At 44.1% G+C, this 22,373-nt stretch overlaps 1 protein-coding gene across 4 annotated transcripts in view; it reads right to left on the bottom strand.

Moving 5' to 3' along the window:
- The window catches only part of asic1b (acid-sensing (proton-gated) ion channel 1b), a 169,425-nt gene that overhangs the window by 22,865 nt on the left and 124,187 nt on the right, over positions 1-22,373 (bottom strand). Inside the window, exon 1 of one of the 4 annotated variants that reach the window (XM_066708315.1) lies at positions 5,836-7,947. The exons of the other annotated variants lie outside the window; for them this stretch is intronic. Coding sequence (XP_066564412.1) covers positions 5,836-6,426 — 591 coding nt within the window. The 5' untranslated portion in view covers positions 6,427-7,947. Of the gene's footprint in view, positions 1-5,835; positions 7,948-22,373 lie in introns of those variants that run through there. 4 annotated transcript variants of the gene reach the window in all.

Consider the following 22,373-nt stretch of genomic DNA (forward strand, 5'->3'; position numbering starts at 1 on the left):
ATATAAGCCCTCCTTTATTAACAGTTTTTGTTACCACAAGAAAATCCCATCCAGCACTAACATCCTCACTAGATCATAGTGCATCCAGGCAGCTGTGATTACCTTTATTAGTAAAGTCAAATCAATCTCTTAAAAAAAAGATTATGGATCTAGAGGGATATACTTTATAATAGTTTTTATGTCACTGCTACCTGCTTATGCATTAATACTTCCCACTTTCTCTATCTATCTGTCTCTATGAGTGTCTGAGTTTCCATTCTTCAGTATTAGTTTTGGTATCCATAATTTACTAGAATCTTATTAGGTTGTCCTATTAGATTATATGAACAGGCAGGAGTGAGGAGGGAGCTGGATATGCAAGAGGGGTCAGAGGTTTGTAAAGTAATGAAAAAGACAACATGAACAAAAAGAAGGATCTGTAATTAAACTAATTAGGAGGAATGGTCTGATGTGTCAAGTAACTTATGTCGCCGTTGTGGAGGTTAGGGTGCCAAGTCCCGGTCTGGAAACGTGTTGCTGCACAAACACATTAACCAGCTGCTTGCCTCCTGCCCTGCAGTGCTATTTGCTATTTCAGTATCACTATTAAGGGACCATTGTTCTACTGTGTCTCATCAGTTTTCATCCATTTGACAGAGAGTGCTTCCACCGGGAATAAGTCAGCCAAAATGCCACTACCGATACGTCTGTGTATCATGATGGGCTGCATTGATGTGATGGAACTCGTCATAATACCGTCATTAGCTTAAAAAGCACAAGTTAGAATCCTGACTTGTATTTCACGTTTTCAGATCAACTCAGGGAACAATTCAGCTGTCATCCCTGACAGAGACCGTTATGAGAAGCAGAAGGAGAAGACAACGTTATCCAGAACGACCACAGAGCCTACTGAGCCAACTCCACTTCCACAGCTACTGCTGCGCCAGCCGCACACAACAAGAGCTTGGTCTTACATTATAAATTACAGATGAGAAAACAGGCCAGTCACAGAGCCGCATTGCCTAACATGACGCTACCTCTTCTCAATGTCATCCCATGCAGAGTATGATCAGTAATTCAAAATTAAAAGACTAATTATAGCTCAGACTAAAGCACTGTGCATCAAACACGGACAAAGTGCAACAAAGACAAAGTGGAGCTTTGCTTGGTGGTTCTCTAGCCCAAACTGCACAAGATGACATCTCTTATCCAATAATAGACACTTTTCACAACACATATACACCTATAGTTCACTCAAAGAACAGAGAACATCCTTAGTTAGAAATTGCCACAACTGGGGTCTGAACTGGCGACCCCTCATGATAACATGCCCTTCACCTCGACCACTGGACCTCCCCATCATTGTACAGGGCTAGAGCCTTGAGCCAATCAGTAAAGCAACTCCTCTTAGATTTCCAACTATTGCCCTTTGGCCAGGAAGTGGGCAGTGCAGTGGAATAAGTAAAGGAACTATTTTTTCACAGTTTCTCACTGTGGATTCATCTGCTTTTGATTTCCATGTGTGTCCTTGCTCCTGCTCTGAACAACAGGCGTTTTTTATTCAGCGTAGTGACTTCCAGCATTCTGAATATCCCTAGCAAATCTTCCCCTATGGTGTCTTTTTTCCATGGTGAAGATGTTTTGGTCTAAAAGCCCGCCAGCGTAGGACATTCAGTCAGGGTATGATTCAGGGGTGCCCAACTATGGTGCCAATCCAGTTCCAATCCAGCAGGTTTCATAGCTGGGCATTATTCCTACATTCAAATGAAGTGCGAACAGATGTGAGTTGGCGATCCAATCATTTGTCAAGTGAACTCAAAATAAAGTGGCATTTACTGTCCCAGAGGGCTGCAAATTGCTCAGGAGAGATCTCAAAATGTCTCCGTTGAGCAAATTAGCAGCTGAGGACTACAGAAAATAAATAAGGAGAGAGAGAAAATAAATAAAATCAGACCGAGCAATAATCAAACAGATCTGTGGATGGAAGTGCGCCATATGAAACCTGTTGGATGGGGGCCTCTCCAGACCCAGAGATGCATATCATTCCTGTTGATTGCATCTCCAGAGCACACATCTATATCCTGCAGGGTACCTTCACAGAGCCTGGTGCCACTTATTCTCAGCGTCAGACACACCAGGTGAAATGGTTTGTGCATGTTGCCGTGGATACAGTTTGATTGCAACAGTTACAGCCTTGACCCAGTCTAACGCGGCAGTACAGTTGGATGTTCAGAGCGCCTAACTTGCTTGCTCGAGTCGAAATCAATCATTGAAGCCGCCAACTTTGGAAGAGCAGAACAAGATGACACTTCAATTGGTGTCTGTCACCTGCCTCATCTGGGTATGTCCATTCGCTCCGATTTTATGTGGCAGATTTCTTTAGCTCTCTCTGCTGCTGCTGCTGCTGCTGCTGCTGCTGCTGCTGCTGCAATAAAATCACATTTGGACTCTTCTCGCCCTATGACTCTTGACACCGATGCCAGGTGGTCCCAGAGGGGTTTATTATAACAAAACCAAACAAAAAAAAACACTCGGAAAGGTCGGTCAATCCAGCTCAGGGTACACCAACTCAAACACATATGTTTTTCCAACTTAGATTGGAAAGCTGGAACAGCCATACTAATGGGATTTTGGGGCATATTGACTGCAGTCCCCTTAGCCTGCCTGCCCTTAAACTAATCCTGTAAAAGTCACACTGAGTTCCTGGGAAACAAATCCAGTCTGTTTACATTGTAACATGGTCAGTTAAGAGCCTACTCCAGTACGAAGTAAAAAGAGAGGGGAAGGACTATATTGGGGAAGGTTTTGAGTGTTGCACCTTATACATGGCGCAACACTTTTAATACCCCTGCACCCATCCTGCTTCTCACCTGTGCACCCTTTACAAAAACCAACATCATATAACAGGCAGAACACTGGTAAAATCGAGTAGTTGGGGGGGGGACTGTACTCTTATTTTGGACGACGTTGGGTATAACAGGACATGTGACATGGAAATCAGATAATATGGGGAAATGCAAATGGTATCAAGGAGTTCTCCCAAGAAGTCATTACATTGGTCTCCGTGTTCTTCCTATCACTTGCAGGTGCTAACCAAAATGCAGGTTCTCTTTTGTGACTTGTCACCTTGTGTTGCAGCTCCATTCTTTCTAGATATTTCCTCAAGCTCACACCACAGTATTTTGCACTGGAAAGGACAATCACTGAACAAACACCCCTCCTGCAGGGTATGCTCCTTCATGGTAGCAGAAGCCTCCTGCTCTTGCCTGCAGGCGAGATAGGACCTGGAGATAGGAGGCAGTGTGTTTGCGCAGATCGATAGCAGTTACACAGATGGCTGTGCGGCTCCCTCATGATTCCAGCCCAGCTCAATAGGACAATCAATGGAAATATCCAAGGGTGAGTATAGATAGGCAGATTAGGAGGGGGGGGTGGACCTTTCCCACTTTCAAAACTGCTCCAACTCTGCCACCCTGCTTTCAATCTCTTTCTCTCCATCTCCCTCTCTCAAGCACACAACCCGAAGTCATTTCCTGCACCGAGATTCTAATCGGTTCTCAAAGATCCATAACTTCTTGTCATGTCAACCAGTGTACAAGCCTCAGTTTACAGTATATGGCGCATCTAGGAAGGTTTTTCTTTCCCTGGGTTAGCATCTCAGTGTAAAGCTCTCCTGGCTGGATAAATCAACATGCCAAGGACATCTGCGAGGTTTTAAAAGAAACACCATTCTGTTTTTCCACGTTTTTTATTTTATATTCTAACTTTGCCCAGATGCACCTGTATACTGACAGGGACATAAACTTCCATCAGTGTGATGTCTGCTCATTTCCTGCAGCATTGAGACTTACAATAGTAGCTGCTTCATTCATTCCCTCGTCTCTGTAAGTCAGTCTGCACAGCAAGCACCTGCTAAAACACAAGTTATTTTCAGTATTGGATTTAATCCAGACTGATCTTGAGGACTGACCGGCCTCATAATAAAATATCTCACTAAAGTGCCTTGGTCTTGATCTTGTGACACTGACTGTACCACTACATGTAACAGAAATTGAATATGAAGTGAAGTCCATTACTTTAGCTAAATGATGTGTTATCAATGAAGCTCTTAGCTCGGTCAACTAGCATTACTTTGAGGCCGTCCCCTGAAATGGCCTTCTTGCCACGTGTCAAAAAGTTTAATTACTGGCTGATGAGAGCTGAAGTTCTTCAATTACAGGTAGATTAAAATGGAAGCTCTCCTGTCTGTGCCATTTTCAGGACAGCTCGGAGAAATGATTAGTGTGCGTTTAAGCCACCCTGCAGTGGTATTTGCTTACTTTTCTTTCTTTCTTTAATGTTTGCCAGAGCCTCTTCCATCCTGGATATCAATGAAAAGCCAAAATCAGCAGATAAGGGGCAGAGGCTTTTCAGTTCACTGGCATGTATCACGTCCACTGTAAAAGGACCCTAGACAATCAGCACCGACTGCACAGTCTGATGGCGTTTTTTGGTGTGTACATTTCCTATCCTTTCCCACATCCACCACTAAATCGGTGCTGTTTCAGTCCTCCACAGTGACACGCTGACTGATCAGGCTTTGACTGTGTTTGAGTGGAACATGTACTTGATCTGTTCACATATGATCAGCAGAAGGTTCCCCTTTACTAGAACAGGCCTAATTGTGGGCTTTCAGGAGAAAGTGAGATGACTCTGACATTTCAGCAGGCAGCGGGCTGTAAAGGTTTTTGTTATGAAAATGAATCATCAACAGTGGGCAACTCCTTTCAAACACTGTACGTTTTTAGATCGCTGACAAAGTCATAATGGGAGTGGGGAGGTGAGGATTTCTATTAGAAAAAGATGTCATTACCAAGGGAACCAAAATAAAAGATTAGCCTAATATAACAATTTGAATGTGTTTCCAGATTGAAAACAAACAAAATAAAATGTTGGCAGCAAGAGAGGGAGTTGAATCGCTTTTCTTTAATGCAAGAATAACTCTATACAAAAACTGCTGATATATGCCAAAGTGTAAAATCAAAATCTTATATTGGAGAATGAACTGCTTTTTATTTTTGTAACTATTTGCTGAGACTCTTCCATAGCAAGCAAAATTGCAGAAGCTCATGCAATTCCACAAATTGTTAGTCAGTCACATGAATGTCCCCTTACAATGACCTTGAATCAATGTAATAATTGGAAAAAAAAAGAACAAAGTACATTTCAAAGTGTGAGTGGATTTGTTATTGTGAATTTAACCTGTAAATAAATAAATAAATAACCGATGTTAATCAGTGAGTTAGTGACTGTTCCCTCATTTACATGTTTTAAATCAGCACCTGAGACAAAACTTTAATTATGCAAATACCTAATCTTGCCAAGGTGTAATTCCTGATTTTCCGACTGGAAGCTATAATTCCTAATTCATAAAAAGATTCGGAAATAACGCAGACTGGTTTAATTGGAGTGGATGTGTGCTGCAAATCCAGGCACGTCTGGACGGAATTGTTGGATACCTTCCAAGCACCCTTTAAATTGGTTTAAGAAGAAGGTGGAAAATAAAGTTCTCCACCTAAACAGTACATTGCTGGAAAAATACATCAATAAACAAACGCAAGAGGGCAATTTAATATATGTTCTTGCGGACGAATTCCTCACGAAACATGACCTTTACTGCAAAATACGTGCAAGGAAAATAAATGGGCATATTTGTATGCCGCTCACATAGCGGTATAAATACTTTAGAGTACGGAGATGGTATAATGTATGTGTGTCAAGTGGATGTAACTTTCTAACGTGTCAAAGCATGGCCGATTGTCGATATAAGCGATGTATGTTGGCGGTTGCACTTATTGACCCCCTTTTGAAACTCACGGTGCTGAAATTGCGAGGGCCGCACAGCTGCCCCTGGAAACGGCAGTAGAGCAACATTTCCTCCAGCTGGTGGCCCAACCGGTCCAGGAGCTGCTTCATGGTGGGCTGCGCGTCCCGCGGCGGGGGCAGAAAGTGGCTGAAATCCAGGATGCGGGACAGCGGGGACCAGCGGGGGTCGGAGGCGCCCTGCGTGGAGAGGGCTTCCCGCGCCCCGGCCGACACCTGCAGGTTCCTCCCCAGGAGACCCAGCCACCGGCCCGCGCTGAAAATGTCCGGCTTCTCCATGCGCCGGGGCAGGATGATGTTCTGGTTGCAGATGGTGACGGCCGGGAACACCAGGCGCTTGGCGTACACCATGTGGACCTTGGTGTGGACTGGCGAGGACAGGAAGTAGCGGACGCGATTGGAGGACCAAGTGAAGAGCAGCGCCAGCGCCGCCAGGAAAGCCAGCAACCAAGCCAGGCGTCGCGGGTACGAGCCGAGGAGAAAGACGTGCCGCAGCCCGTGGAAAGTGGTGTGTTTGAGGAACAGCTGTCCCGCTTCGATCAGAGAACCCGGTCTGCTTTTAGTCAAAGCGCTGGACTGGCACATATTTGGAGGCTATGCGCAACCTTGCATGACATGCAGCATCTCCCAGCATTAACCCAAACGGTGCGTCACGGCGCGCTTGGCACTTGGATTCGCCACGGAGGGGAAACGCATAAACGCTGGTAGGAATTGGCGACGGGCAAGAGTCTCAAGTGCGGGGCAGTTCAGGGGACACTCCGGGCAGCAGGTGATGGCTTAGACCAGGTGATGTCTTTTGGATGGAGAGTTAAGTGTCCAGGCTTGCGCAGGGGCAGTGTTTACACAGTTTCAAAAGAGGTTAAATATTCCACCCCTACTGCTGAATCTTACGCGGGATACAGATTTCTCCACTTCACGCATAGATATTTAATTGCTTAATTAGACGTACACGGGCACTGTTTAGCGCAGACTCCATAATCAAAGACACCAGGCATAAAACAAAAAAGCATTTAAGACCTAATCATGTAACAGGATAAGATTGTATACCTAATTCTGAAGGCCTACCTGTACAGATGATATGCACTGAGCACAACAGGTAGTTTTTGATAGGAGACGGATAATAACAGAAAACTACTCTATCTTAATAAACCATTGGATTTACAAAGACGTCAACGAAAATTCATTTTGTATAGTAAATGAACCAATATGTTGCATTAATATAGAATAATATAATTGTTTTATAGTTATATAATTTGCATCCCTCTTCTGCAATAATAAGACTGTGGCATATCTACAATTTCAATAAACTCTCCAGCAATACTGTATACACATAAATTGAGTAATAAGCTAATTCATTCTTGGATGAATGAATCAAAAAAACGCCCAATAGGTTCGGGCTTGTAATCGGCACGTTTCTGTTTCTGTATGTGAATTATTTGGTTAAGTTGGACATTTCACGACGCGGCAGACATGACAGATTAAAAGCAGAGCATGGATTTAAATGTGTGTGTCATTTCAAAACGAGCAATTATAGACAAAACACCGATAAAAGCAGAAATATGACATATACATGCTACCACCATATGTAATGCTGCAGGTTGGTCAATGTACGCCCGCACCGAGATATCTTCAGCGCAACTAGACTATTGCTGTAGTCTGCGGAGAATGGTATTAACTCCCAATGAAACACGTGTAGTTGTATTTAGATATTGCAATCCAGTCGGAAAAATATCCATTTTCAGAAATCCAGTTTCATAACGAGTACTCTTTTCTTAGGTCCGGGGCTTTAATGCAGAGCCCACTTCGCTGGCATGGTACCCAGCTATTTGAGGGGGGAAAAAAACAAACCGATAAAGTGTTACCCGGGCGTGGGAAAATAATGACCACGGTCCCAGTGTACCGCAGGATAGCGTGTGCAGAGCTGGCGGTGTTAGAGACGTCTCCGGCAGCACTACAGCTCTCCCTCTCTCGGTCTGTCACTCCTGCTGTAGGATTGCTGCTCTCTCTCCCTTTTCTCTTCTGAAAAACGACCCGTTGCCCCTCTTTCATCCGCGTCCCCTGGTCTTGGACACTTCTCCGTGTGCTGCCCGGTGTTTCTCCGAGAGACTGTTGCTTTCTAACCCCTCTTCTCTCACCCCCCCTCTTTTCTCTTCATCCCCCCGTTTTTAACCCTTTCATTGTTATCAATTTATACATGACTTTTCTTTTTCAGACTCCACCAAGCTTTTTATTCATTCTCTCTCTCTATTTGTTCCACCAAACCATTTGTTTTCTTGCGCTTCTTCAACCATCCGAGACCTATTCTCCGCGCCCCCCCTCCCGTCTGTGGCAGCTCTTCTCTCTCCGCCCCCCCCATGCAGAACCGCAAACCTCTGTCTCTAACTTTGCATATACCGAGTCGAATAACCCTTCTCCTGCCTTTCTTCTAGTCCAGTGATGGGAGCTGTGCTCAGTGTGCGATTTCAGCCCCAGTTATTGAACAATGTACCCTTTTTCTGCAGGTTTTCCGCATTTAACCCTTCAATTTCTCTCTTTTGACGACCTCGGCTGTATACTGACCTCCGTGCCATAGACATCTGAAGCACTTTTGCAACTAATTATTTTAATTAGGTCTATGTGTTGTGCCAGCACAGTGGATGTATTGTGCACAGACGAACGCACATTTATAAATGACAATATACAATACTCACGCAGATAGATATTAATTCTATGCACACACACATTCTTGGATAGTTGACTACCATGCCCTTAATTTGCTTTCTCGCAGTCTAAAACGCTGTGGCCAGGAGCTGCTTTCTACAACTTACAAATTCAAACATAATAGGATATATTTCTAATTTGTGGTTGGTGGTTCTGATTTAAAGTACTGATTTAATCTAGGCCCGAGTTTTGTATCCTCTGCCACAACATGGAGCCCAGTCCATTCACCTCCTCAGGCCCTCTTCTCCTCATCTTGCTAACCACGTCACACTTTATGGGAATAAGGGAGCAGCGTGGCAGGGGAGCTGGCATTGATGGTGGCGGTCGAAAGCCCAAGAGGAATTTGTCTGGCCGAAAATTACTGTACATCCCACTCCTGCCGCCCTCCCGCCTCCTCTCTCTGTCTCTCTCACACACACCTCCGATCCCGCTGTCGCTTGCCACCGTCAGTCTGTCTCTGTCACGGAAGTCACAGATGGGCCATGAGCAGCGCCATCCTTGCAGCCTACACATGCCACATGGAGAGAGGCGCCGGGCAGTTCTTACACAACCAGCTCGAAACACAGCTGATGACGCACCGCGGGTCATTGATTGGGCTGCCAAATCCAACAAGTTAGGCAGAGTTAATGAACTGAGCATAACGCTACTGCACTGCCCTACATCCCAACGGGCAGGACACGGACCAGAACTTCAAGGCAGAGAAGATGTCCGTGTCCCACGAGGCTCATGTAATTATACCCACAATGCAACATTTTGTTTTCTTTTCCCAATGTGAGAATTGCCAGCTGCACTTTTATTGAACTTATGCACCTAATTCCAATTGGCTTATACAGGGCCTTTCTGTCTGAACCTTGAGACGTCTGTAGCAGACAGACACTGGATTCCCATAACATTTCACTTTCCTTGCTTTGACAAGTTCAGGGGAGGAGGTAAACATGGGTCAATTCATCACAAACCTTCCTTTTGTTTCTATGAGTCATCCACAAGATCACAGGGGTGGAATTTTACCCAATGGGACACCATATTTACTCATTATCTACACTGTTGATTTTTCGGTAGCCAAAATAATCTCTTAGACTTGCATATTAATCAGCATTTCATGCATATTCATTGAGTCTTCCAATTTATCCCATATATGGACTTTTTCTTTGTTCTGTCTTGAGGTCTCATTCTATCATTCATCATCCTGTGGAATCCTTCCCCCACCAATAATCCCTACCAAACATGTAGTGGTAGCTACCAAGTCAATTACAATGAACCCCCCTGTTGTTTTGGTGTTGTAATGGGCTCAGCAGCCCCCCTAACTGATCTGGGGTGAGTAATAATTATGCACGCAAACAAACAGGTTCTGACAGGGAATCGATGTGAAGCATATTTGTATTCACACGTTCTCCCATTAGAGCTCTCAATATGATGGATTAATTATGATGGAACGCTGCCGTTACAGTGCGAGGGAGGTACACGCGGCTCGGAGCGAACCAGACTACACCCGGGCCTTGCGTCATACCGTCATGTTTTTTTTTGGTTTGTTTTTTGACACCTAAAAACAAGATCAGAGCTGACGTCAAACCGATTCATTTCATATAGCGCCTTTGGCAGCAAGGCATACCAAATGGCTTTATGTTTACATGCACCATCCAGTATGGCATTGGAGGCAAAACAAAATCAAAAGGATACTACATACTCATCTAGAAGCACAGCTAGTTTGCAAAGGGTAACATTTAAAAACACAAACCTCAAAACAATTTGAAGACCCTTCATTGGGGTGATTTAGAGAGCAAAGGCAGGACTTTGGCCAATTGATTTTGCAAACGCGATGCTGGTTTAATTCAGATCCACACTGGCCTCCTTCACCCCCACCCCTCTCTCCTCCACAGTTGCCACCACCAGTAGTATTTGCTAATACCCCCTTCACCGCCCCCCCACACACATCCAATTAAAGCTTGTCGAGATCTGCCCTTTTCACAGGTATAATTAAAACTGAATGTCATTAAGTGGCAGGGAGATGAAGGAGAAAAACTGATCCCAATTCTCAAGAGAGGACCCCCCCCCCATCCCCAGCACCCCCCCTCCACCAACACACACACACACAGGCACCCTCCCTCCATCACCCCCCCACCCCATGAACTGCTGCTCATTCTCAAGCAGATGATTCAAATCAATACCTGCCTGTTCCCTCCGGTCCAGAGAGAGAGCTGATTAAGTGAGCTCGACAGCCTGTTTCCGTATGTGCCTCTGCTATAATGAGCAGGAATTATGAGACATCAAACCTGCGAAGGCCAGAAGAGGATGTGCTTTTCCTTTACGTGGGCTACCGATGGTCCTTTAATTATTTGTTTTAACCAGATTCTTTTCTTTGATAATTTTTTTTCAGTCCACCGTTCACGCTGCTGAAGATCTTGTGCAGGTTTTCACATGCTCTGCAAATCACACTGCTGGCTACATTTTCAGCAGCACACTTTGTTCCTTAAACAAGACATTTGCAATAAAAAAGGGAATTGGCTCCGATACTTCATGAAACCCTACTGTACGGAAAAGGTACTGCATGTGGACTGGTCATTAAAAAACGCAGCTTATTTTGCACATGGCCACTCCAAAGATTAAAGGGATGTTTTAAAAGTGGCTCGTGCTCTTTCTCCAGTAAAGGAGCCAGGCTGATTTGGTTACTCAGCTCAGAGAAGAACCAGGAGCAACAAGTGTCTGTAATAGTAGGAAGGCTTTGTTCGGGTTGTCAAAATATGCGTCAAATATTACTGTAATTGTGAATGTGCTTTTAATAAGGATCAATCCATTCAGTAACAAATAACCACCCTGCATCTGTGTCTGTAAAGTAAAAATCTCAGACTTTACAATATTGTAACTAGATGAAGATTAGCTTAATTCTCTGACGCCCCAGACCCTGAATATATCCAACACAACACAGCTGGGACCCAAGATAAGCCACTGTTGCAACCAGACCCACATGGGCAGCCAGCCCCCCAGACCGCTCCTGAAATCCGAGAAATCCACAACCTACCGAGCTGCACCCAGATGAGGAGAAGAAAAATAAACGCTCTTTGTGAATGACGCTTGGGGGAAAAAAAAGACGTGTTCTACATATGCACAGCCCCTTCAGCCACTCAGCGCTTCTCCGGCACGTCACCAAGGGCCGACTCCCACGTGGTGCGATACACAGAGAGGAAGAAGGTGTCAGGAACAGGGGACGAGAGGGTGCTGCAATCACCAGGCTCCTCAAAACTGCGAAAGAAATTTGAAACACTGCCTTTTTTTTGTTTTTTTGTTTTTCTCTCTCTCTCTCTCTCTCTCTCTCTCTCTCTCTCTCTCTCTCTGTCTGTCTCTCCCCTCTGACCAGGCTGTGATTGAGAGGCCAAGGGGCTTATGAGGAGTGAATACTAATGGGATTGAGTCCTTTCTCTGTTTTCCTGTAGAGTGCAGAGAAAACTGCTGCAGAATCCGGTAGAGTTCCGCCCTCAGAGCCAGTTTCCGCTGCGCTTCAGTGAAAAATCGCAGACCTCGGGTAGGTGCTGTGGAGCGCTGTGGGAACACTGGTGTGTGAAGGAAAAGGGGCTGCCTGTGTTGGATATTTTTGTTCTCTGCACACCCACAAGGGGGAGCTCAAGGGCAAAACTAGGAAAACAAAGGCCAAGTTGGGTATTTATTGTTAACTAAATGCATTTAACTTAATTAACTGTGCTTCAAAATAAAGCTTGGCCATAAAATGACATCACCACAACAATAAAATGTATCTTGTAAAAGAAACAAACATCTGCCTGTACCCCCTCTCCCACCTCCTAATCCCCGCTGCTTCTAGGGATAGGCGAGCACATGACATTGATGGAAAGTAGGGGAGGTTAGTCAGGACTTGGAGAGGGGGGAGGACATGAAAAAGCCTACATAGATTTCTGAATCTTGGCCGGCGCCCATGCTAATTCGCGGCTCATAAAGCTGTCAGCAGTTGGTCTGCGGGCTGCCTAGGAACCGCGCTTATTAACCTGTCAGCACCGGCAGACACAAGACATGCAGCCCATGCAGACACAGCCCCGCTCCTGCCAGTACAGCGCCCCTGGCAGGAAGGCGCCGGCGCACAGCTCTGCTCGGTGCCAACACGGGCGTCTGGGATGTCAGCAAAGAGATTTGAACAGGTGCTTAAAAAAAGAAAAAATAAACATTAAATCTCTTCTGACAAGCCAAGATGCACTGCAGTGCAATGGTGAGGAAACAGTTATTATTATATTACTTAGCAGACGCCCTCATCCATGGTGACTAACAATTGTTACAGTGTATCACATTCTTTTTTACATACAATCACCCATTTATACAGCTGGGTTTTTACAGGAGCAATGTAGGTACAGTATCTTGCTCAAGGGTACAACAGCAGTATCCCCTACCTGGGATTCAACCCAAGATACTGCTACCCAGTTTGTAGAAAGAGTTAAAAGGCCAAAACGTAAACACCCTCAGAGCGACTTTATCAAATATACTTTTCCTGTTTGGTTTATTCCTCTCTCTGAGGTGGATTTGTAGAGATCGAACACAAACACTACTCACGGCCTATTTTTAAAGTATGTTTTAAATAACACATCAGGCCAACATGTATTATGAACACAGTGTTTGTTTGTGTATGGCTTTCCTTAGAAGCTGCGCACTGACAACGCACTGAGCCATGCATGCCATGCGCATGCAGACAAAAACACATGAAAACAGGCCTCGTGTACGCTTTGATCAATGCATGACACCTTGACTGCGTCAGTCATTGTGTATCTCGACAGCTCTGGTTCCTCGCTACATCATTCCCGACACTGCTGGATACGATCCATTCATCCCTAATGTCAATCTTGGCGCAAATCACCAGAAATAGTAAAGGTTTCACTTCAAGTGCTGTGCAAAGCTGTCGAAAGAGAAAAACTGTAGTGGCTTATTATGTTTATTTTCTTAAATATAACAATGTTTTCTTTACTTTTTCTTCATGGTTTCCCAACTGAATAGTTTCCTTAACTGTTGTTTTGTCAGCTGAGCATTGATAAAAAACCACCCCCACTCCCAACCAAGACAGAACAGGGACAAGATATTTATACCATGCGAAAAGTATAGACATGATGATGATTTAATCAATTTCAAGGTCAATTATTTCTCAGGGATGCAAACCAGAAGAGACAATGACTCTGAAGGAGTACTGGGTCCACTTTGAAGGTCTACAGGACAGTATTGAGTATAAACGCTCAATTTCTTCATTGGTATTAAGATCAAATGCTCTTTGATTGCTGTAATGTGTTCCAGAGCTCAGCTTTCAATGATTAACTGTTATAAAGTGTCATCAACCCCACGTAGTCTTGCACTCCATTGTTGCTCGTAGTCGGTGTGAGGGGTTTTGTGCGACTTCCCTCTCATGAGACAGCTAGAGCCCCTCCCTGTGAAACTCTCTCTCTCTCTGTACTCGCTACAGGGTTAAAACAGGGGTGGGGGGGGCGCTGAAGAGTGACATCACACAGAACCCTTGCATAAACTCCTCGAAGCGTCTGAGTGAGAGACAGCTTCAGACGCTGGACATGTAAATTATTCATTGTCAAAAGTTGGGCAGCAGAAGGCGATAAAGCAAATCAGCGACACATCATCCTAATATGAATAACAAAGTGGCCAGTGTTAATACTGAATTAAAAATAAATAGCAGGACAGTTAACTTTTAATGTAGAGGATTGTGCTCAAGCCTGCAGGGCACAGAAAAAGCTGTTGCTCTTTTTTTCGGTGGCAAGTCTGTGTGTGTGTGTGTGTGTGTGCAGCCCTGATTAATGCTTTTCAGAGCCAGCCAGTTGTAAACAGACTTTGCGGGACCCGGGAGAAGATTAATGTGTCTTTGTAGAGGGGAGCTTTCCGCTGCTTGATCTTTAGAAATTCTCTCGCTGTTCCCTCTCTCCGTGAAGCTCAGAGCAGTGGCTCCGGCAGCGCGTGGATTTACTGCACTCCGGTTCACAGCTGCGCCGCTTCAGGAGCTGGGGCCTGGAGACGAACACAAGCCAGCCCCAAAAAAATTTAAAAAAAAGAATATGAAGACTTAAAAAAAACATTCAATAATGAAAGCAGTCCACAGTGGTCCTTGTGTGCCAAAGCATGGTATCTGAACCTGCCTGCTTTGAAACACATGCTGCCCATGAGATTGCAAATGAAAGACATTAGCAAATCAAACACAAAGAAAAACAGAGTTGCATTTGTCTCTTCTAAGCCTGCATTTATTCTGCCGATAGCTATTTACCCACTAAGGTAGGCTGCTGTGTGAAATCTGTCCCAATATGCCACTGCAGTGCCCACTTCTGAAATGGAAATGCTGGAATTTTCCTTTCAGTCTGCCCCCCACTCTTTCCACATGTCTTTACCACAAATCTCTGTAAACGATGGGTATATATTTCAAAATGGGCTCCATATTACTTCAGAAATACGTCACCTGGAAGGAAACACACACACTGTCTACATAAGACACCTGAAACATGAAACGTGTTAGTAACATGCAGGTGTAGAATTGAGCTTCAAAGACTGAAAGAAGTACCAGTAGTACATTTACTGTAAAATATATATCTATAGATAAATGAATTACTTTAGTAAAGCGATGCTGCAGAAATCTCTATCCCTTTGTGTAGGTTTGGATTTAAACCTCATTGCTGCAGTGAGATTCATTATAGGTTTTGATCTAGGATGCTGTACATAATCCAGGAGTTTCCCCTCCGTGGACGTGGAGATGGAGGTGGACTCATTACTGCGAATCTGAACTCCTCGGCTGCTGCTTGGCTTGGTAGCTGTGAAAATCGCTAAATACAAAATAGGATTTCTTCAGTTTTCAGCTTAAGTTGATTTTTTTTCTTTTTCTTCATCTCTCTGGATTCCCTGTCAGATTGATGGGGGTCCAAATAAGCTCAAAAGCCTGTTTTGTTTAACCCTTTACGAGAAGTGGAGGCACTTCAAGTCGCTAGGGACTGCTTCTCCAATTTGGGTTTGCCTGTCAGTCTCGGGTCAGTCTTTAATGAACTAGGTTCTGCTCACCGGAACCCCTGGGGAAATCCAAACCCACCAGCATCCAATCAGGACATGGTGAAGAAAGCAGGAGATAAAAAGAATTTTGCCTTTATTTTCTCTCTCTCCCCCCTACCCAATAGCAGGGAGAACTGCAGTGGGAGATTCTCATTCGAGACCCCTGGGCTCCCAGCTCAGCTAAGCAGGCTGGTTAACAATGACGTGGCAATCAGAGTTTGGTGATTGTTCTCCCTTCTATTAAGAGATGGAAGAAGATATCAATATGGTCCTTATTATTTTTATATTTTCTTTTGTTTTGGGGGAGGGGCATTGCTGGCCTTGCCTCCAGTCTGCTTAAAATCAGGGTCCAGTAGTGGTCAAACAGCAGTGAGATTTATATTTATATAAATATGTACAGTACTGTGCAAAAATTTTAGGCAGGTGTGAAAAAATGCTGTAAAGTAAGAATGCTTTCAAAAATACATAAATGTTAATAGAATATATTTATCAATTAACTAAATGCAAAGTGAGTGAACAGAAGAAAAATCTAAATCAAATCCATATTTGGTGTGACCACCCTTTGGCCTCAAAACAGCATTCTTACTTTACAGCACTTTTTCACACCTGCCTAAAACTTTTGCACAGTACTGTATATGGGCTTACATCAAATGTTCTAGGCTTTCAGCGATTGTCTGTCTCTAAGCTCACCACAGGTGCGGAGGGAAGAAGAGGGTTAGACAAGTAGGTGGGATGGTGTGAGGCTCTCAATATCTTGGAGGATGGAAGGACTAGACTTCAATTGGGTCCCATAGGCCTGATGTGACAGATAGAGACGTGTGTTCGCGTCCGAGACCCAGGCGGGGATCGAACATAATCATAAAAAAGAGGCTGTAGAGGATATTAGACATGAATAATGATCATGGAAAGTTATTTGGACTCAACAGTGTCCTGCAGCGAAACCGTATCTGCTTTGGTCTGATCCGTAAAGAGGCTGTGCTTTGAATCGCCAGCTTCCACGTCATCCTCGGAGAGCTGTGCAAGTCTGTTAATGAAGTCAGCGCACAGTCCCAAACCAAACTGGGGGGACGGGACTGTCACCTCATCTACATCAGCCACTCCCCTTCATGTGTGTGTGTGTGAGAGAGAGAGAGAGAGTGTGACAGCATGCAAGACAGCAACTGCGCTCAGTAGCCAGGGGGAAAGTGGGAGACAAACTAATCACCGACTCAATAAAGAGCAGATTTTGAGAGGAGATGAGTGGGATCCGGCACTGATGAGATGAGTAAGCTGCGAAGATGATTAACGTTCATTTCTGTAAAAGTGGACCTTCCCCACAGCGCACAGCTCTGCTGCATCCCAGTGAGTCACGTCCACTGGAGACGTGATGCTGCTTTTAGCTTTTTTTTCTTTTAATAAGAAGCGCAAATGGCAGCTCTCAGTTAACAGCCAGCTGCCACTGTTAGTCGTGGCCTGGCTTTCATCAGAGAAAAACAAATCCCAGTTTCACCCCTAACCTTCCTAGGGTGTGATCGAGCTGTTGGGTTTCTCACTGAGTATGACAGCTAACCCTGGGGCCCAGAAGCACAGTGTATTTGTTCTTTTAGGTTTGATGCAGTGATAAAGGATCCAGAGACACAGAAAACCGACAGGAATAGGGATTATTGAATGATATTATTAATTTCTTAGCAGACTGGCATGCAGTAGTCACAATAAATACTGCAATTAAGTACAATACACAGCACAAGTGCAACTTCACGTGAACTAGAAAAAAAAAGGACAAAATACAGTAGTACAACAGTTTTGATATTGTGTTCAGGGAGGTCAGAATGGGTAAAACTGCTACTACAGAAGCTGTTACAGTAACTCAGGGAAGTGCAGGGATAGGTACGTAAATAATAGGGAGCAATAGAGGGCCTGCATTCAAAATCCTGCCCCAGAGAGTTAATGTAAAGAAATCACAACCACACACACCCATATACGGCACATAACTTCCTTATTTCGCACCACAGATTGCATATAACAGCACAAAATCACATCCGTTCTGCTCTGTGCCGTGTTACAGTGTGCCGAAGCCAAGCTCGCTCCGCAAATGTGTCAATTTATGTAATGCAACCGGCACTCCGGATCCGCACAGGGAATCAGTTTTACTTTTCCATCTGCTGTCACGAATGCCCACCCATACGTGAGAGCACAGCACCCTCTAGTGTCGCAGAAGAAAATGGCAATTTGAGATGGCACTGAACATGTTTTTCTCATCTCTGACGCACAGTAGATGGCTACACTATAACTCAGGCCTCTATTAAAGACCCTGAACTCAGCATGGGAGCGTATGAGTCACTTAGCCCTAACACTGAACACACAAAGGAAGGGGTCTCCCTAAGATCAGAGCTTAAACTGAAGTTCTTCAATGGGAGGAAAGACCGGTTAATCTCATTGGCTGTCATATGACCTCCTTTCAGCCAGAGTCACAGGTGAGAAGAGCGTAAATACAGTGCGTTATGGTCAAGCACAATAACAACCGGCAGTAATTTGGCGATAAGGAGTTCTTGTCTCACCTGCTAATCAGATAGATCAATGTTAATATTAACAAATACCAATTTTCACCTTGTCAGAAATGCTCAGCCCCTACATCGTCATTCAGACCCTTCAACACTAAAGCAGTGAGGAATGGAGACCACCTGAAACTAAAGATCTTATGAAAGATTCCTGGCCGCGTTTTTCTACTTATGCTTTTTCAAAATGTGTATATATATTTGGATTGTGCTGAGATTGTAGAGAGAGAGGAAGGGAAAGGAAAAAGCCAACACAGACTGTCTGTCACAATGGTGCAGAACTGCCTTTTATTGCTGCACAGTACGGATCTGGAAATATGTGATACCGATCTAGCTTTTAACGCCAGCAGCAGCAGTCCAGAGTTTGCACAGCTTGTTACTTCCCAACGTCTATTATTCGTGCCTGTGTGTTGCTGCCTTTTAAATGACAGTTCTGGGCAGCAGTGCAGCAGCTCTGGCACAGCTTTTTGGCCACCACTGTGTGCCCACTTGAATCTCGTTTAGATTGTATAGGGCAGCATATTTAATTCACTCGACTGGAGGGGGATTTATGAAGATGGTTCAAAGTTCTGGTGACACACTGGGCATATACACACACATCAAGACACACTGTGAGCGAGAGAGAACACTTCACTTGGTCCCATTCAGCCCAATGTTCCCTATACCGCAGGAGGTAGAGTGATGGATTCATTTGTCCTGTTGCCGGTCTCCCTCTAGTGGAGAAAAGCAGACACTAGAGTCTAATTTCCTGTGGGCACTTTTTCCATCGAAGATATCAAGAGCTTGGCAACAAGAAAAGCAAAAAACTAAATAGACAGCCTTTTAAAAATCGATTAATTATTTTATTTGCATTTATACCTATATAAAAACCAACAACTTAACAGCCATTTAATAGTACACCCGACATTAAATTATATCACTCCTGGAAATGCTTTGGCCCGCAGTCTAAGTGAGTGCTTCAGTCTCAGATAGTGCTGATCCTTATGCTTCTACACCATTATTGTCTTTCATTTTGATTTCATTAGTTCCCACTGGCCACATTTTACAACACTGCCAAGAACGGCGCACACAGTCTCCTTCAAAGCCCTCCCTTATCGAGGCAACGGAGCATATAAAACCATAAAGCACGCCATTAACACATATCGATCATCCCCGGCAAACCGAAGATCAGCAATTTTATCCATCTCCCACAATCACATCCATGAAGAAAAATGAGAGTGGCTATAAATCTCTCAGTCATCCGCTATTATTATTCTGTTATTAATAACGTACTGTTGCAGTCAAAGCGCATTCATACCCTTCAGCTGGAGTATTGACAGTTTTTCTCCAGACTGAATCGGGGTGAAACTCTGAAAGGGTTTCATTGAGTGAGTCCAGTTTAATGGACAGTATTTATGCAACTGAACGAATGGCAGAATAACAGTTCAGCTACAAAAACCAGCTGGACTTTTTTTTCATTCAAACTTGATGTCTTAATTTATGCTCAGGAGAACAATTTCCTTTTTTCCCTCTCCCTGCAATCGCTAGGGACCTTGAGGTGTATATCACTCAAGGTCCCTGGAACTTAGGACAGTTAAGACAATCTCTTTAGGACAGATGTGGAAGACGGCCCGGTCTAGATCCCAAATGTGTTCCATTGTTGCAGCGACATTGTGTAACCTGTGTGTGAATTTCAGCTTTGCATTTGGCTCCAGGCAGGCCAAGTTCAGTACACTGTCTGTGTAGTCCATTTCTAGAAAGAAAATATGATTTCATCAAGGCCATACAGAGAACAAAATACACAGAAGAAGTCTGTGATAAAGTTTGGGGCAGCTTAGTAATCTGATTCACGTCAATGTAACCAAGGGAGTCCTCTTCTATAAGATATTGTATAGACTTAAACTTAAAACGAGTCTCGCCAACTCTGCGCTGTGCTATTGATGAATAACCTACTTTGGTATTCAATTAATCAGTTCCTTCTTCGTCTGCCTATCGAGAGAGTAACATTCTCCCTGTCAATACCTTGGCATTATGAAAAGGTCTTTGAACTCAGTATTATTATATAATGATCAAATGCAGCCACAGCAGCCAGATCATAATACATCTGAATGGCACATGAAAAGGGTTAAAAACAAACCAAAAAAAGGACGTAGTAGAGGGAATTGCAGACCAAAAACCACTTTACAACAATTTTGCATGGTGGTAAATGTTTGATGAGGTGCTGTCGTCAGCTCCCTCCGGACCACACATTTTCAGGAGCTTTAATTAAACTCTCTGAGATGAGCTCTTGTTACAGGACGTGTTCTCAAGTCAAGGGCACGTTAGCTCTCTGTCTCTCACCAGAGTACAGTTACATGGAAACACAATCACAGTCTGTCGGGACCCAGCACAGAGAGATAGCGGCAGCCTGGCAGAGACACAGAGGAGAAACGGGAGGGTGGCAGTTCAAACTCAACATTGAATGCAACAATTTTTCGGAACCATGCTTTCGAAATGGCTATCTTTTGGCTCCTATTGTTTTCCTGGCGGTGATTAAGCTGCCATCCATCATTGGCTGGCTTGTTTTTGTAACCCCTCTGAAATAGGCCTAAATCCCACAAGACTGGTTTGAGTCGGTTTGCCCATTTTTCGTGTTTTGGAGGAACCCTGCAGGGCAAAATCCAGAGAGAGTCCTGCAAGAGTAGGCATTAAAAATAATCTACAGCTATGCTTTGAAGGTTGCCCTCGTTAAATCCGATTACAGTGCAGTTGAGTACACCGTGGTGGTTTTCCCGTCGGCTGTAGCGTGCATGCTGCCACGGTTTTCAAAGGTATGGGTCACGGTGTGTTATATTGTGTCTCTAAGGGTGATTGTGTCCTGGTATACTACAGTTAAACATTATAAGTGAAGGTAGAGAAACAGAGTAAGAAAATTGGAGTGTGTAAATGATATTATAGGATTTACTCATCAACCCTTCAAAGGCTAACGACTGGGCTGATTGGAACATGGGGTCAGAGTTCTTGCTCTAAACATCAGTTAGAGCCCACTCCAATGTTTCACACATGCTTCCTTGACTCGAACCCTTATAGTGAGACAGGAAGCAGCAAGGAAAATGAAGATGATTGACCGCCACTCTGATAACATGCACAGTTCAGAGGCACAAACAGACCATCCTAATGGTTGCTAGTTCAATTCTATTCGCATCCTCGTTTGCTGCGCATCGATGTACAAGTCTGCGTTAATTGGAGCCGGCGAGAACACAAGCTGTACTCCTGTCTTAACGAGGAACTGCATTACACTTCATTAGCCCACAGCGTGCCAGAATCAGATGAGCTCTATTACACTTTTGTGCCAAACATAATTTTACAATGACTGCCTCTCCCCCCTGATGGAGCAATCAGGGCGTGGTGACTAAATAAAAGCCGTTGAGGGGGATATTAAACCGAAAGTCATGTGATGAGAGGATCAAGTGTAGCGTGATATTTGTCCAAATTGAATAAGGAAATTGCCTAGGGAGCAGGGCAAACCGACCCCATCAAAACGCGGCTCTTTACAGTGCTGCTGGGAAACAATATTCCCATGGAGGAAAAATAAAGCACCATTCCTCATTCATTAATTTTACTCCTGCTAAAATGTACTGAGATCGAGCTTTTTCTGTCCCACGTTGCCTACCCAAAAGGAATAACAAAACACTTTTTCATTTAATAGCAGCTGGCATTAAAAAGTAAAAATAAATTATAGAAAGTGCACTATGGATGCACAAAAAAGCAATTAAAATAGATTGTCTGAAAACCTGATTAGTCCGTGCTAAAGTGCCAGGAAAAGCCAAAGAGACTAGAGGAGGCTGGTTCCAATTGAGGACTTGCATGTTTTTTTTTCTTTATTAAGAATGAGTGATAGCGCTCGTACTGGGTGTGGGAATGAGGGGGTTGTGTCCGTGAAAGACAAGCACAAACTTGTTTACTTAAACTGCTTGAAGACACATTTGGGGAGGAGCTGCATTAGGTTTTTGAGCTTGAATCCCAAATTGAGGAGATTCGACTGTGAGTGTGAGTGTATGTTTGTCTGTCTGTGTGTGCGTGTATCTGTCTCTGTCTGTCTGTTAATGTGTGCGTGTGTGTGGAGAGAGAGATAGAGAGATTTGACTTTTTGAGACTGATCATGAAAACCCTTTGGGATTTTCTTTGCCTATTCGTGGTGATGCTGAAGTCAGTGGTTACCAGCTTTAACTCTCCAGCCTCCCATACCTCCATGCTGTGTTTGCTGCTCACCCATTCCCTGTCTCCTCGTTCTCATAACCCTGGTCCCATTTCTGTAAGCAA

This window comes from Amia ocellicauda, chromosome 7 (genome assembly GCF_036373705.1).
Source record: "Amia ocellicauda isolate fAmiCal2 chromosome 7, fAmiCal2.hap1, whole genome shotgun sequence".
Classification (NCBI taxonomy): Eukaryota; Metazoa; Chordata; class Actinopteri; order Amiiformes; family Amiidae; genus Amia; species Amia ocellicauda.